At 57.4% G+C, this 14,913-nt stretch overlaps 1 protein-coding gene across 31 annotated transcripts in view; it reads left to right on the top strand.

Moving 5' to 3' along the window:
• IQSEC1 (IQ motif and Sec7 domain ArfGEF 1) overlaps nucleotides 1–14,913 on the top strand; it is a 353,973-nt gene that overhangs the window by 326,531 nt on the left and 12,529 nt on the right. For all 31 annotated transcript variants that reach the window (XR_011526811.1, XR_011526814.1, XR_011526812.1 and 28 more), the window contains 7 exons: nucleotides 460–582; nucleotides 2,105–2,271; nucleotides 8,542–8,681; nucleotides 9,191–9,220; nucleotides 10,550–10,675; nucleotides 11,877–11,976; nucleotides 14,448–14,609. Coding sequence is in view for 24 of the 31 variants with exons in the window: in XM_070574597.1 (XP_070430698.1) it covers nucleotides 460–582; nucleotides 2,105–2,271; nucleotides 8,542–8,681; nucleotides 9,191–9,220; nucleotides 10,550–10,675; nucleotides 11,877–11,976; nucleotides 14,448–14,609 (848 nt within the window). In the remaining 7 variants the exon portion in view is untranslated. The remainder of the gene's footprint in view (nucleotides 1–459; nucleotides 583–2,104; nucleotides 2,272–8,541; nucleotides 8,682–9,190; nucleotides 9,221–10,549; nucleotides 10,676–11,876; nucleotides 11,977–14,447; nucleotides 14,610–14,913) is intronic.

Genomic DNA, 14,913 nt, shown 5'->3' with positions numbered 1-14,913 from the left:
AGACACCTGAACCTGCTGTGTGGGTCCCTGGTGCAAACCCCACTTTCTCTGTTCAGGGGTCCCGATCGGAGGATGGAGCAGGCTGTCCTGGGGGTGGGACTGTGATAAGAGTGGAACCAACCAGCCGACTCTCCAACCCCACCTCACCCCCTGCTCGCCTCCTCAGCAGACGGGGATGGCGCAGCCCCTCTGAGATGCTCCTTAAACCCCAGCGAGACCCCGCCACCTCTCCCCGTATCCTTGCTGTGCGAGGACAGGCTCAGTGCGGTCACTGCGTGGCGTTAGTGCTGGGGCCTGCACTTCCTCCTCGTGAGGGTGGAGCGTGCTCCTTGCCCCCTTGCTCACAGGCCCCTCCCTGCACTGACCCCCTCTGCACGCGTGTGCTCCCCTCGCCTAAGGAGGACTGGCAGAGGCTGTGCGGGCAGAGGGCTCTGACATGGCCTTTGTCTCTTGTTCCAGCTGCGTGGTAGACGAGATGGACTTCTCTGCTATGGAGCTGGACGAGGCCCTCAGGAAGTTCCAGGCGCACATCCGGGTCCAGGGGGAGGCTCAGAAGGTGGAGCGGCTCATCGAGGCATTCAGGTCAGCGCCTTGGCATAGCGGGGTGGGTGTCGGGGAGAGGAAGGTCCTGGGCTCGAAGGCCCGTGGCTCAAGGGCCAGAGCCTCCTTCCTCCCCTTCCCCTAGGCAGGGTGGGTGGCCATGAACTTGCTGGGATGAGGCAGCAGCCCCTCCTGAGTGCCAGGCACTCCGCTGGAGCCAGGGTTTTGAGCACTCTTTGTCTTCCTCCAAGTCCTCGTGAGCCATCATTTCTTCATGAGTGTGTCTGTCGTCACTTATCTGGTTATTCACAAGGGGCAGCTGCTCTCTCACAGTGACTCACACAGCCTCATTCTGACATCCTCTTCACTACCAGCTTTGTGACCTTGCACTGGTTACTTAACTTCTCTGTGCCTCCCATTCTCTCGTTAGAGTGGGGATAACAAGAGCACCTACCCTAGAGAGTGTGGGAGGATTGACCCACTCAGGACATGTTGGCACACTTAGCCCAGTCCTGGCACGACAGAGAGCCCGCAGTCAAGGTCGGCTGTCACTGTGCAGTCTTGGATCTGGGATTGTGTGCACACTGGCTGTGTAGGATCCTGCGTGCTAGGTGTAGGAGACACAAGTCAGCCAGTGACCCAGCCCTCCAGGCTTAGCTCCGGTGGTGGAGCCACGGAGGAGCGAAGATGCAGAAGGAAAAACCCCAGGCCCTGGAAGGGGAACGTTCAGCCACCTGCTTCCAGGGGGGCTTCCTGGAGGGGGCAGCACTCAACGGAGAAGATGGAATTGAAGCCACATCTTCTAAGCTCCGATGGCTGCTGCCTGCTAGATGTAGGCCTTGGTCACAGGGCCCCACCTGGTTCCTCTTCTCCCCCCCTGCCCCTCTCACCCACCCCTCCACAAGGTCACCAGTGGAGGGGGCCTTTTAGGGGTGGGGTTGGGGGTAGGGGAACTGTTTGAGGCAGTGAGGACGGTGGTAAATAGGTGACTTAGTGAGACAGCATGTGTTAGCAAGGCTGTTGGTTCAGCTGCCATAAGAAAGATGCCCCAGCAGCCGTGGGTGAAACTCTATGGAAGTGCATCTCCATCTGAGCTGGTATGAGGAGGCCTTGGCTCCTGTCATCTCAGGGTCCCAGGTGGCAGGTCCATTGCCCACTGTCACATCCCTGTTCCAGGCAGGATGGACACCGTGGAGGGCACACCCTGCCTTTAAGGCGCCACATCCCGTCTGCTCACATCCCAGTGGTTAGCACTTAGCCACGTGGCTGCCCCCAGCTCCAGAGAGACTGGAGAATGTGGTCCTCCCACCCTGGGCAGCCGCTGACAGCTCAGCTACAGGTGACTGGGACATGGCTAACCTGAGAAGGGGCGGGTATGTAGTCGGGGCCAACTCTGCCGGACCCCGTACCAGATGCAGAAACAGGCTCCGGGGGTGCTGAGCGGCCTCGCTGATTAGTGCTGGCCGAGCTGTGGCGGCTGCTCGTGAGTGAGGGGCAGGCGCCCTTCCAGCCCTGAAGGGCGTGGCCCTGACCCTCCTCCCCCCTCTCCCCCGCCCCCCCCCAGTCAGCGGTACTGCATCTGCAACCCTGGGGTGGTGCGGCAGTTCCGGAACCCGGACACCATCTTCATCCTGGCCTTCGCCATCATTCTGCTCAACACGGACATGTACAGCCCTAACGTCAAGCCAGAGCGCAAGATGAAGCTGGAAGACTTCGTCAAGAACCTCCGAGGTGAGCTCCCGGCCGCTGCGCCGCAGAGCCAGCCTCTGAGCAGCCCTGCCGGGTGGGGGACCGCAGGCTGGACACGGGGAGCTGGGCTCCAGGGCAGCTGGCTCTCAGCGGGGCCTCGGGACGAGAGAACGCAGCACCGAGTACTGTGAAGAGCGCAGACTGGGCGACTCAGGCCTGGGCCTGGGGGTGTCGGGGAACCTCAGTCACGGAGGAGGAGATGTTTCAGCTTGTTCCTAAAGGGCGCGCGGGGGTTTGACAGGCCAGGGTGAGGAGTTATTCGCAATGCATTAAGGGAGCAGAGGCCCAAGAAAGCAGCCCGGCACAGGGGTGCCCAGGGAGGCACCCTGTGGGGTCGGAGGAGAACAGCTGCAGCCACAAGGCCGCCGAGCAGGCAGGGCCGGCACCCCTCCTCTGTGCTCCGCGTTCCTCTCCACACTGACCTCTTCGTTTGTGTTTTGCTGAAGCCTCTGTATTTAAAAAAGGAACCGTGCGTCGTCACTCTAAAGGGGAAACCAGTGCTGTGTGCCTCCCCGGTGCTCATTCTGACGATGAGTGCAGTGACGGAGAGCGCTGTGTCTGGCTGGGCCCAAGACCATGGCCAGCTCTCCTCGGTGGGTGGGCCTGTGCTAGGCAGGTGCTGGTGAGGCAGGCACAGGGGCCTCCTCCTGGCAGCGTCCCGTAGGAAGGAGCCAAACAGGGAGCGGCCAGCTCTCTGGTGGCTCTCTTAGCGGACAGCATGTCCCTCGTGCACCTGGCGCCCCTGGAGGGAGGAGAGGGAGGGGCTGTGCCCCCTCCTTGGGAAACGCCAGCTGCAGTGGGCTGAGGTCCCCTAAGAAATGGGATCACATTTTTAAAAAAGGGGAAGCTACTCTGAATCCAGTCCACCTTTGTGAGCTTGCTGAGCCATTTAAATGTTCCACCCTCATCCTTTATTTCTGTAAAACTGCTGTCTGTCACCCCCTCTCCGTGGCAAGATAATTCTCCCTGCAGCATCTCCAGACCCTCCCCGGATTTGAACCGTCCTAGCGCGCCCCCTGGTGGTGGGTGCCGCCGTAACAGGGCAGCTACCAGGATCTCCGGATGTTTCCCAGAGAGCAGAGGCCACCAGGGGATGGCAGGACGTTGCCTCCCCGGGGTCTGTCTCCAAGACCTGAGCGGGCACAGACAGTCGGGAAGCCAGGCGGCTCGGGCGTGGTTCAGAGCACTCCCTGCGTGTGGCCTTCCCGGCTCTGAGGGGCATCGCAGGCCCCAGGGGAAGCCCGGTCCTGGCTGTGGTTCCTGGGAAACCAAGGAGTCTAGGAGCCTCACTAACGGCAGGTAGAATGGCCAGGAGAGCGAGCGAGGGCGGGCAGAGGACACATCGACGTGCAGGGGTCGTGCACTCCTCCACCCCCTCACCGCCAGCCCTGGGCCTGTCCAGCCATGAGCCTCGTCCTCTCTGGGCTGAGCCTGTTCTGCTCTTCAGAGTCCACGTGGCCCAGGCGCAGGCCGCTCCGGCACTGCCAGGGGAGCTGGCTGCGTGCTGCACGCTTGGTGACCCTGGGGGCGTTCAAAGGTCTCTGGGATGCGATTAGGATTTTCTTTTTCCTGCCTTTGGCACCTCATCCCTGTAATCTGGGACTCCCCTGTATGAGAAATAACAGAGGAGCCAGAAATGGTTCGCCCAGAGGACGGAAGGCTCAGGTAGGACCGGGCTGCCGAGTCAGATGTTTGCTGGTCAGCCACTCTCATGTCAGTGGCTGGGCTGTTCCCACCAACTCATCTCTTTTAAGTCAGGGACTCGCCGGTGTGCTGCCCCATCTTCCTTATGTTTCAAGAAGGGGCAACCAAGGTTCAGAGAGGGAAGGGACTTACGCGAGGTCCCACAGGAAGTGAGTGTCAGAGGAGGCAGGAGGCTGGCCTCCCAAAGCCAGGCTGGCGCTCTTGCTGAGCACACACCCAGCTTGCTCTTTTCAGAGGACGCCTTCCCCACATGTGCTGGCCACACCCTTTCTCCAGAATCTCTCACTCCAGTTTGCCCTATGGGTCCAGCAGCAGGAGACCCTCTGGGGGGTCCAGGGATACGTGGGGGGAATGGCTCAGCATGGGCGCCAGAGAAGCAGGGTTTTACTTTTATTGATAATTGCTTTTATTTTTTTATTTTACTTTATTTTTTAATTGATCACATGTCACTTTATTTATAGATGCCACACATGCAGGGAGAGGGGAGTTAGAAGGAAGAAATCAGGAGGCTTGACAACTTCCTTGGAAGGGTTGTGGTGTTTTCATTGTCTTTTTTTTTTTTTTTTGAGGAAGGCTAGCCCTGAGTTAACATCTGCCAATCCTGGGGTTTTTTTTTTTTGCTGAGGAAGACTGGCTCTGAGCTAACATCTGTGCCCATCTGCCTCTACTTTATATGTGGGACGCCTGCCACAGCATGCCTTGCCAAGCAGTGCCATGTCCACACCCAGGATTCGAACTGGCAAACCCTGGGCCGTCAAAGCAGGAACGTGCGCACTTAACTGCTGCGCCACTGGGCCGGCCCCTTCATTGTCTTAAGAAGAATTGAGGGGCTGGCCCCCTGGTTGAGTGGTTGAGTTCACGCTCTCTGCTTCGATGGCCTGGGGGTTTGTCGGTTTGGATCCTGGCCACAGACATGGCACCAATCATTGGGCCCTGATGGGGCGGTGTCCCACATAGCACAACCAGAAGGACCTGCAGCTGAAGTGTACGGCTGTGTACTGGGGGGCTTTGGGGAGAAGAAGAAAAGGAAAAAGGAAAAGGAAGATTGGCAACAGACGTTAGCTCGGGTGCCAATCTTTTAAAAAAAAAAAAAAGTTGAGCGGGAGGCAAAAAAAATAAAGGTTAAAAAAGAGAAAAATGTGGGAGCTGGAGATATTTGAGTGGTCAAAGTTATAAAGAGATGGCTGGGAAGGTGACCGAAAAATAGAAAGTAGAAAAATCAGCCAATTCTCCACTTACTGACGCCGACTAAATCTTCTTAACTGAACTTCTTACTGAAGAAAATAATAAAATCAAAACAAAGGGGCAGGAAAAAGAAAAAAGATACTGTCCGTACTAGTCTCTTCTATCCCCACATGGGCAGCCACTAATCTGTTTTTGCCACTGTAGTATTTCCCGCTCCAGGAATTCCTATAAATGGAACTATATAGTATGTAGTCTTTTGTGTCTTTTTTCTTTCATTCAACATAATGTTGAAATGCATTCATGTTGTGTATATCTTGTGTTCGTTCCTTTTTATGGCTGAAAAGTATTCCCGTGTGTGGGAATCATGGCAAATCATTCCACCACGTGACCTTTTGTGTCTGGGTTCCCTCACTGACAAGATCTTTGTGGAGATGAAGAGCAGAAAGAATTCGCATTGGTGCTTGTAGAAAGACCTTGGGATTCCAGAATGGGAGAGAGGCAGTATATATTGGGGTCTTGGCAGTCCCCGAAATGAACTATTTTGTGGCCAACAAAGTGGTCTGTGGGAGCCTTCACATTGGGGCACAGGCGGAGCTGGAAGGCAGGCATTGGGTGCTCTGGCTAAACCAGGGGTGCAGGTGGCCCGTGAGGGGATCCGGGAGCTGCATCCGTGTCTGTCTTGGAAGAGCTGGCCTTGCCTCCTGCCTCCGCTAACTGCTGTTGGGGAGCTTCTTGTTTTTGCTGAGTAGGCTTGTGCTTGGCTCTCCTGAGTTTTGCTCTGGGGTTCTGGAACCACACCTGCACTGCTGGCGGGTGTGTCTCCCTTTCTGAGGCCGTTTCTTTCTGAAGGCTGGGGCTCGGGTGGGGGTTCTTGTTGAACAGGAGCTGCAAACCTGCTGATTGTTTCTCAGGGAACATGGTTCCTTTCCTTTGTGGATACTTCTGGTGCTTTCCTTCAGGAAGGTCCACGGGGTCAGACATCGTGTAACCTAGATGTGTTCCTGTGCTCTGGTCCAGAGACAAGAAGACTATTGGCAATTGTTTTTAAATTTTTTTAATTTATTTTTTGAATGGGTATTATCTTCACATAGTTTAAAGACCTGAAAGTAGTATGACCCCGTGATTGTGCTCCTTGGTATTTACCACGTGAGTTGAGAACTTATGTCCACAGAAAGCCCTGCACACAGATGTTTACAGCAGCTTTTTCACAATTGCCAAAACTTGGACGCAACCGAGATGCCCTTCAGTAGGTGAAGGGGTAAATCCACTGTGGTGCATCCAGACGGTAGGCTGTTACTCAGCACTAAAAAGAAATGAGCTACCAAGCCGCGAAGAGACATGGAGGAGGGGCCAGGCCGGTGGCCGAGTGGTTAAGTTCGCACGCTCCGCTTCAGCGGCCTGGGGTTCACAGATTCGGATCCTGGGTGCAGACCTACACACTGCTCATGAGCCATGCTGTGGCAGAGTCTCGCATACAAAATAGAGGAAGAGTAGTACAGATGTTAGCCCAGCGACAATCTTCCTCACCAAAAAAAAGACACAGAGGAACCTTAAATACATATTACTAAGTGAAAGAAGCCAATCTGAAAAGGCTGCACACTGTAGGATTCCAACTACATGACATTCTGGACAAGGAAAAACTGTTTAGACAGTGGAAAGTTCAGTGGGTGCCAGGGGTGAGGGTGGAGGGAGAGCCGAATAGGCAAAGCACAGAGGATTTTTAGGGCAGTGAAAATCCTCTGTATAGTATTGTGATCGTGGATCCATGTCATTGTACATTTGTCCAAACCCATAGAGTGTGCAACACCGAGCGTGAACCTCATGCAAACTGTGGGCTCCGGGGGATTATGATGTGTCAGTGTAGCTTCATCAGTTGTGACGAGCCTACCACTCGGATGGGGGAGGTTAACAGTCCAGGAGGCTGTTAGGGAGCTGGGGGTATATGGGAAATCTCTGTGCTTTCCCCTCAATTTTTCTGTGAACTTAAAACTTCTCTAAAAAATAGTCTATTTAAAAAACGAAACAAAACCCAGAAAGTATAAAAGGTGGTAGCAGAGGCCCCCACCCTCCACCCCCATCTGGCCACGCCGTCTCCTCCTGGACGTGGGCAGCATTTAGTCCTGCTGTCCTGCCCACAGGGCCTCTGCTGCACAGGCGTGGACGTGCATGAATGCTTTACTCTCGTGGGTTTGCACCTTGCTTTTTTCGTCTAATAAATCTAGGAGATAGTTTCGCGTCGTTCACCGTGGCCTCCTTCGCTGTTCCTGGCGGGGACACAGTATTCTGTGGTGCTGATGTGCGGTGGGTAAATGGCTTCGTTCCGGTTGTCTGCTGTTTGTGGATAGAGATGCAGGATGCTGCAGTGAATAACTTTGGGATATCATGTCCCGTGGCATCCGTTCCCCGAGTGCAATCAGTGGGCCAGAGAGTGCTGGAAAGTGTAATTGTGATGGGCAGTGCGACACTGCCCGCCAGAGGGTTGATCCCTTTCACATCTGCCGCAGTCTGGGAGGGCACCGGCCCCACAGACTCGCCCCAGAGCACCGTACCAAACCGCTGGGCTTTTGCCAGTCTGCGGTCTGAGGGTGGACGTGGGTTTGCATTTCTCTCCTGAGCAGCGCTGGGTTCTCCTCATAGCAGTTGTCCAGGGAGGTGTAGCAGAAAGGCTTGTTGTCAGAGCAACCTGGATGGAGTCCCCGCCCCCAGCTTCTGCCCACGTGCTGTGGGACAACAGCCGGCCACACCCCTCGGCCGCTCGGGCTCTCCCTTGCTGGGGCATGCCACGAGCTGCTCTCGCTTCCTCACAACAGCCCTGTGAAGCCACCTGTGCTCTTGGTGGCCCGTTACACAGAGGACTCCCAGCTCAGAGAGACTGAGTCACACGGCCAGTAAGGGGTGACGTGAGGACTTGGGCCCAGGCCTGTCAGAGCCTGAATGCTCAAACCCCGACTACACAGCCTCCCCCGACCCCAGCCCCTTCCCCAGGCCTCAGCCTTCCCATCTGTGGAATGGCGATAGTTATTGCCACCCTACAGGGCCGTGGTCAGGATCGAGCAAGGGACTATTTCTAAAGCCCTCTGAGCACAGCTAGAAGGTGGCACAGGGGTTCTGTGCTGGTGCGGGGCGTTGTGCTGGCCTTGCCCCTGGAAGGATTCTGAGGAAATTTGTAATTCACTGAAAACGTTCCGTAGCTGTGGGACTGGAGGGTCTTCGATTCTGTTGGGGACTGGTTAAAGGGGTCGCTGTTCTGATTTGGTTGAGAAACTGGTAAATCAGGGGTGAGCCTGGGACCTGAGGCTGGATGGAGCCACAGCCACCTCGGCCCCCGCCAGACCTGATGCCTGGCCGCTGTTCCCTGCCCAGGGGTGGACGACGGCGAGGACATTCCCCGGGAGATGCTGATTGGCATCTATGAGCGGATCCGAAAGCGGGAGCTGAAGACCAATGAGGACCATGTGTCCCAGGTGCAGAAGGTGGAGAAGCTCATTGTGGGGAAGAAGCCGGTATGTGGTGGCCCCGAGTCGCCAGGGGAGCCGCTGGGGGAGGCCCGAGGTGCTCGCCCCCACCTACCCACCCTCTCTGCGTGACCCAGGTCCGCCCTACTGGCTTTGGCCTCGGCCGGTGGCCCTGGCACCATTTGGAACTGGCTCCTCCAGGCAGGGGTTGGTGACTGATTCAGGTTTTCTGTGTTTTAAGTGGCTCCTAATATTTGGGAATGACAACTGTTGGCTCTGGGTTATATTTGAAGCGAACCTGAGGCTCTTAATAAACCAACAGCCAGGGTTGTGCAGTGGTTCTTTGGTGACCTGGGAATGCCCTCGAAGTCCCCCAGAGCCTGCCAGAGAGAGGGTCCCCCGGCCTGCTCCATGTGGCATGGCTGGAGAGAGCAGAGGGAAGGGGCGGGGGGTGGGGGGGCGCACTCACCTCCTGGGTGTCGTCCTGTTAGCTCCCCGGGCCCAGATGCATCTTCCGAACATAACATCTTTTTGCGTGTTTGCTCTTCCCCATCTAGATTGGATCCCTGCACCACGGCCTGGGCTGCGTGAGTATCCCTCTCTTTCACGTTCCGGCGGGACCCCGCCCTGGGGGGCCAGCTTGTCCTCCCCCTGCTCCACATCTCCCAGCTCCCAGATCTGTGTTTCTGGCTGCAGGAGTTCATTTCCAGAGCAATAAGAAATTTGATTTTCCTAAGTATCCCAGCTGTGAATCTCTGTGGGCCCAGAGACCACAGCCACACGGGGAGGGCTGTGCTGTCAGGCCGAGAGCAGACAGACAGAGCCCGAGACAGGCCTGAGCATGAGACCTGACACTGAGAGCTTCCCCAGAGAGACCATGGCCCTTGGACGCTCCCATGACCTGCCCTCACCCACCTCCAGCCCCACGTCCCACCAGCCTCTCTTCTTCACGCTTTTGCTCCAAACGATGCTGCTCCTTGAGCATGCCAGGCCAGGCCACACGGTTCCCTCCCCTTGTCATGAATTCGTGATGTGCTGATCTCGGGCGTCCCTCCGCAGGGCGCCCCTCAGAGTTAACGCTCCCTGCTTTCCATCGCACTTGTCTGGGTGTGTCCCGTCTCTTTACTAATGTGTCTGTCTCCTGCATGAGCCTGGGCCCTCCCAGAGCCACAGCTGGGCCTCCTTGATGGTCTGTCACCATGACCCTTACACGCCAGCTGAGTTGTGCCTGGTCTTGAGGGTGGCTTGGGTTTCAGTGAGTGGGGGGCTCACGTGAACAGCCAGGGTCGTGCAGGCAGGTGTGTCCAGAGGCTGTGTGCAGAGCGGAGGCCCAGGTCAGGCCCTGCCGAGCAGCACCTGCTGGCTCAGGATTTTGGATGGGATCTCAGGCATCAGAGCCGTGAAAGTCCGTTAGGAAGGGCCTGGGAAAGTAGGAAAGCTCCGGGGCCTGGAATCGGCTCCTGGCTCTGCACCTTCCAGGGGTGGCTGAGGCAAGTTGCTCAGCCTCTCTGTTCCTCAGCTTCCTCACCTGGAATAGACCCCTCCAGAGATATGTTTGCAGGGACTAATGCGCTTGTGTGTGTGACGGGCGCTTTGTGGGGCTCTGAAAACATGCCCTCCTCCCTGCCTGGGGCTCCCTGTGAGTGTGATGTGCTCAGAAGTCTGGTCCGTGGCTGGAAGAGTCAGAAGGAGGTCTCACCAGAGGCAGGATGCTCCCGTGGTCCTTCAGGAGACTCCTGGGGACAGGGGCGGGAATGGCCACAAGCCAAGGAACATGCTCCATTCTGGACAGTTTCCCAGAGAAGACGTTTCACACATGAGGCCTGCGGGCTGGGGCCCTGGCCTGCAGGCTGGACTCCCGTGCCACGGGGCCCCAGGGGGCGGCACCAACAGCAGCACTGCCTCTCCCCATGCAGGTGCTCTCTCTGCCCCACCGGCGGCTGGTCTGCTACTGCCGGCTCTTCGAGGTTCCCGACCCAAACAAGCCCCAGAAACTCGGGCTGCACCAGCGAGAAATCTTCCTGTTCAACGACCTCCTGGTGGTATGTGGTTCCCGTGGGGTGAGGTGGCTGAGCGCATGGCACTGGGAGACCTGGCGGTGTGCCTGCACACAGTGGGCAGTGGGGAGCAGAGGCCAGGGGTCGGGAGGCAGAGGGCAGGGGTGGGGTGAGCGCAGGGTCTTTGGGTTACAAGGGACAGAATCCTGCTCAAACTGCTGCCCATGAAAGCGGGCTTCACTGGCTCCTGTAAGAGGCCAGAGCGGGTTGGAGTGTCGGCGCCAGCTGTTCCAGAGGCCCTGAATCAGCAGGGCTCCTTTTTATGGCCTCCAGCTCTCAGCTGTACGGGCCCTCCCCTCCGCCGGCTCCCTTGCCAGGCAGCTCCGTCCAGGAAGACAGTCGGCCTCGGCAGCTCCACCAGTGGGAGTCTCTTCCTCGTAATCTGAGAAGGGTCCCCTGCCTCTCGCCCCGCGCCTGGGCTGGTCCCAGGGGCCAGCAGGTGCAGTGCTGTCTCGTTGGCTAAGCCTGGCCAAAGCCCACCCCCCGGACTGATGGACGGAAAGTGGCAGAGAGGGAGCTCCCCAAAGGGAAGGCGAGGAGCTCTTGCCTGGAAAAAGGTAGCATGGACGCCAGCCAGGGGAGTGAAGACGCCCCTGCGGAGAGCGGGGGAGCCTGTCCTTCGGCTCTGTCCCTCCTGCGCACCACGGGCTCCCCTGCCAGAAGGCCCTGTCCCTGACCTCTGAGTGCTTGATGGCACCAGGACCCGCTGTTTCTCTCTGCTTCCTGAGGCTGGAAGTCAGACATGTGGGTTCAAGTCCTTTACTGAGAGCGCCTGCCTTTGGGAAAGTCACTTCAGATTGCTGAGCCTCGGTTTCCTCCTCTGTAAAATTAATCCCTCAGAGGGTGACAGTGGGCAGATAGGGGCCTGGACATAAGAGCCTTGCCTAGTGCCATCGGAGCTGGGCACGGTGACATGCCTACCACCTCTGCTGGGTTGAGAGGCTTTGTTGCCGGCCAGGATGGCACCAGGGTCTCGCACCGGTGTCCGCATCACGGTGCGAATGGGCACGCATTCCTCCCCATGTCCACCCTCCCCCGCGCCGACGGCCTCCTGACCTCTGAACTGCAGGGCGCACTCACGCAGGACGGTGTGGTTGCCGTCGAGTCTGCTCAGGACCCTGGCTCCCAGTGCTGCTCCAAGGCAGGGTGGGCCGTGTGGCTCAGCCTCTGTCTCTGGCTCCCCCAGGTCACCAAGATCTTCCAGAAGAAGAAGAACTCGGTGACGTACAGCTTCCGGCAGTCCTTCTCCCTGTACGGCATGCAGGTCCTGCTCTTCGAGAACCAGTGTAAGTCTGTCCTCGGGCTGGCCTGGCCTGGCAGGGGCCGTGTCCCCTGGAGCACTTGTCCAGGCTCAGCCTGCACCCCGTGTGGCAGGAGATAGCCTCACACCGCTCTAAGTGCCTAACGAGTTAGCAGCCTCCTCCCATTCTCTCTCCTTCCTCCTGGGTCCATCGAGGACAGAACCCTGGGGTGGCCTCTCCCGTGCTCTCTTCGTCCCACTTTCCCTCAGGGCAGAGCACGGGCTCGGTGTCTGATAAGCACAGTAACTAGGAAGAATTTCATAACACCACACTGGGTGCTCACCAAGGTTACTTTGTCACTTCTTGTAGGTGGTAAGATTTTTTAATTTAGGGCAGAGTGAGTTTATTTAAATAAAATATTGATAGGAAAACATCAAGTAAATAGCATAGGTGATATGCAGATACAGACGGACAAACAGGGGGAGGTGAAGGCTGAGGGGCTGCAGAGGTCAAGAGCTGAGCCCCACACCCGAGGGCTGGGCGCAGACCCCAGCTCCACGGTTAGCAGCTGTGTGGGCTGGCTGTTCAACCTCCCTGGCTGCGTCCCCTTATCTATAAAACGGGGGGAGGACAGTGCACCTCGCAGGATCAGATGAGTCCACGCCCGTAAAGCGCTGGGGGAGCCGCTGGCACAGAGGACGTGCTTAGTCGGGGTTTATTCCTCGGTGCCGTTAGAAAGCCTTCTTGGGTGTAAGGGTGTCATGGGGGCCTGGGGATTTCGGAGGGGAGCTGGCTCCCCCAGGACATCCTGCTGACTTTTCTTTTGACCTTGCTCCTTTTGCTGCCGGTGCCCTTCCTTTTTCCTCTCTCCCTCTTTGTCCCTTCCCTGTTGGAGGTCCCTGAGCTGCATGCTGGGCCAGTCCTCCTGAGATGGGTGGGGGCCTGCCGCCCAGCCTGTCCTAGAGTGGCCCGAGGGGAGGACTGCCCAATGGAGCGTCACCGTGTCTCCAGCAGCAGGGAGGCCTCGTCCTTTAGGACAGGTCTCCAGGGCACTGCCTGATAGGCCCTCCATCTGCAGGTTGAGAGAGGGCCAGGCCTATGGCTGGGCCATCCCAAGGGCCTGGGATTGCGGTTCTTTATCCCTTCTCTATCCCAAATTGGCCCAGCACCTGCCTGGCCCCTCCTTTCTCAGGTGCCCACAAGAAGCCCTGGATGCTGACCCCGCCATCCATTTCCCCATCTCTTGCCTTGTCTACCCTACCCTAGGCCAGAAGACACACCTTTCCTTGGTTTTTTCATCAGACGGCACCAGAGAGGTTGGTGCACTGTCCCGACCAGCAGGCCCCGTCTCACGAGGGGTGGTGGCAGCAGTGATGCTCCCAGCAGTGGGCCTGACCAGACTGAATCCCCGGACAGAGGCTGCACCCGGATCATTTTCAGATTCCCAGGGCTTGACTCTTGGTCCTGGAGACAGATGCTGGCAAGAGCCAACCCTGACACTCCTATAGGACCTGCCTTCACACTAGGGGTCTCAAACTGGCAGCCTTTGGGTCAGTCCCAGCTCAGTTATGTTATATTTGATTTGCACAGTTTTTTAAGTTTGTTGAGCTGATATTTAATCTTCACATTAAAATTGAGATACTTTTGGTTTCTCTTGAAAAGTGAGGTGTGGCATCCCTGGGCCCGCAGTCCCCCGCAGCGGCTGGCCGCGTGCTGCACCCCTCCCCTGGCCCTCTCCCGCTGCTCCGTCTCACCTGGCCTGCATCCTGCATTCTGGGGGCCGCTCGGGCCTCAAGGCATTTGAGTTCCCAGCCTTGACCTAGGCCAGGTGAGGTCTGGTTTGGGCCAAGAGCCTTCAAACACCCCGTGGCTGATGCTCAAAATTCCCCCTCACAAGAGAGGCACTGCCGGGGGACCAAAGGCCCAGAGACCCCTTGAGCCTGGAGGTGGGACCCGACAGGACTGAGCAGAAAGACGCTGCGCTCAGCATAGAGTGTGTGGGGTGTGGGGCGCCCATAGTGCACCCCCAGGGAATTGGGGGTCTGGAAGCCATTGGGAGAGAACTGAGCTCAATCTGGTTTCAGAATCGTCGGAGGCAACTGGATAGGACTCTCCACCCAGCACAGGACACTGCGTATCTCCTGGACGCAGCACCTGGCCACTGTCTCAAGCCCCAGGCACAGTGACCAAGGACTCAAATTGGAGGGTCCAGGGCTCCATGACCATCAGGTCAGGGGAAAAATGAGAGCCCTGGCTTCCCCTCAGATGGGCCAGATCTGCCCCCAACTTACGAATGGAGAACACGGACCCAAGTAGGGAGATGGGGAGTGTCGTGTGGCCCCTCGGCGTGCCCTGTGAAAGCCTTTCCTCGTGGTGCCACGTGTCTGCTGAGAGCCTGGGCTCTGAGCGCTTCTCATGCCTGTCTTCAATTTAGACTTGCTAGTATTTTCCTGACCAGAGGCAGATTGTGGAGAACACGCTGAGACCATGGGCTCTTCTCTCCTTGTTTTTTGCAGACTACCCCAATGGCATCCGGCTCACGTCTGCCGTCCCCGGAGCAGACATCAAAGTGTTAATAAACTTTAATGCTCCCAATCCTCAAGACAGGAAGAAATTCACCGATGACCTGCGGGAGTCCATCGCGGAGGTGCAAGAGATGGAGAAGCACAGAATAGAGTGTAAGTCAGACCTTCTGGAGGGGAAGAGCCAGCAACCCTGGCATCTCTCAGAACTTTCTGGACTCAGGCCTTGCCTCCCATCTGGCGGCCCTGACGGCAGTCAGAGACCCATGGAGCCCACAGAAATGAGATGCCCCGGTCTCTTCTGGCCTTTCCCTGGCCACGTGACCAGGCAGCCCACATACCTAGGCCACAGAAGGTACCACAGAGGGGAGAGGAAGGGACAGAGGCCTCCTGGTCAGAGCCAGGGCTTCAGAAACCCAAGCCTGTCCTGCCTCTGGGACCACATTGCATGCCCTGAGCT

Source organism: Equus przewalskii, chromosome 15, assembly GCF_037783145.1.
Source record: "Equus przewalskii isolate Varuska chromosome 15, EquPr2, whole genome shotgun sequence".
In the NCBI taxonomy this organism is placed as follows: domain Eukaryota; kingdom Metazoa; phylum Chordata; class Mammalia; order Perissodactyla; family Equidae; genus Equus; species Equus przewalskii.
Note: the sequence above shows the minus strand (reverse complement) of the source record. Positions and strands in the feature narration are given on the sequence as shown.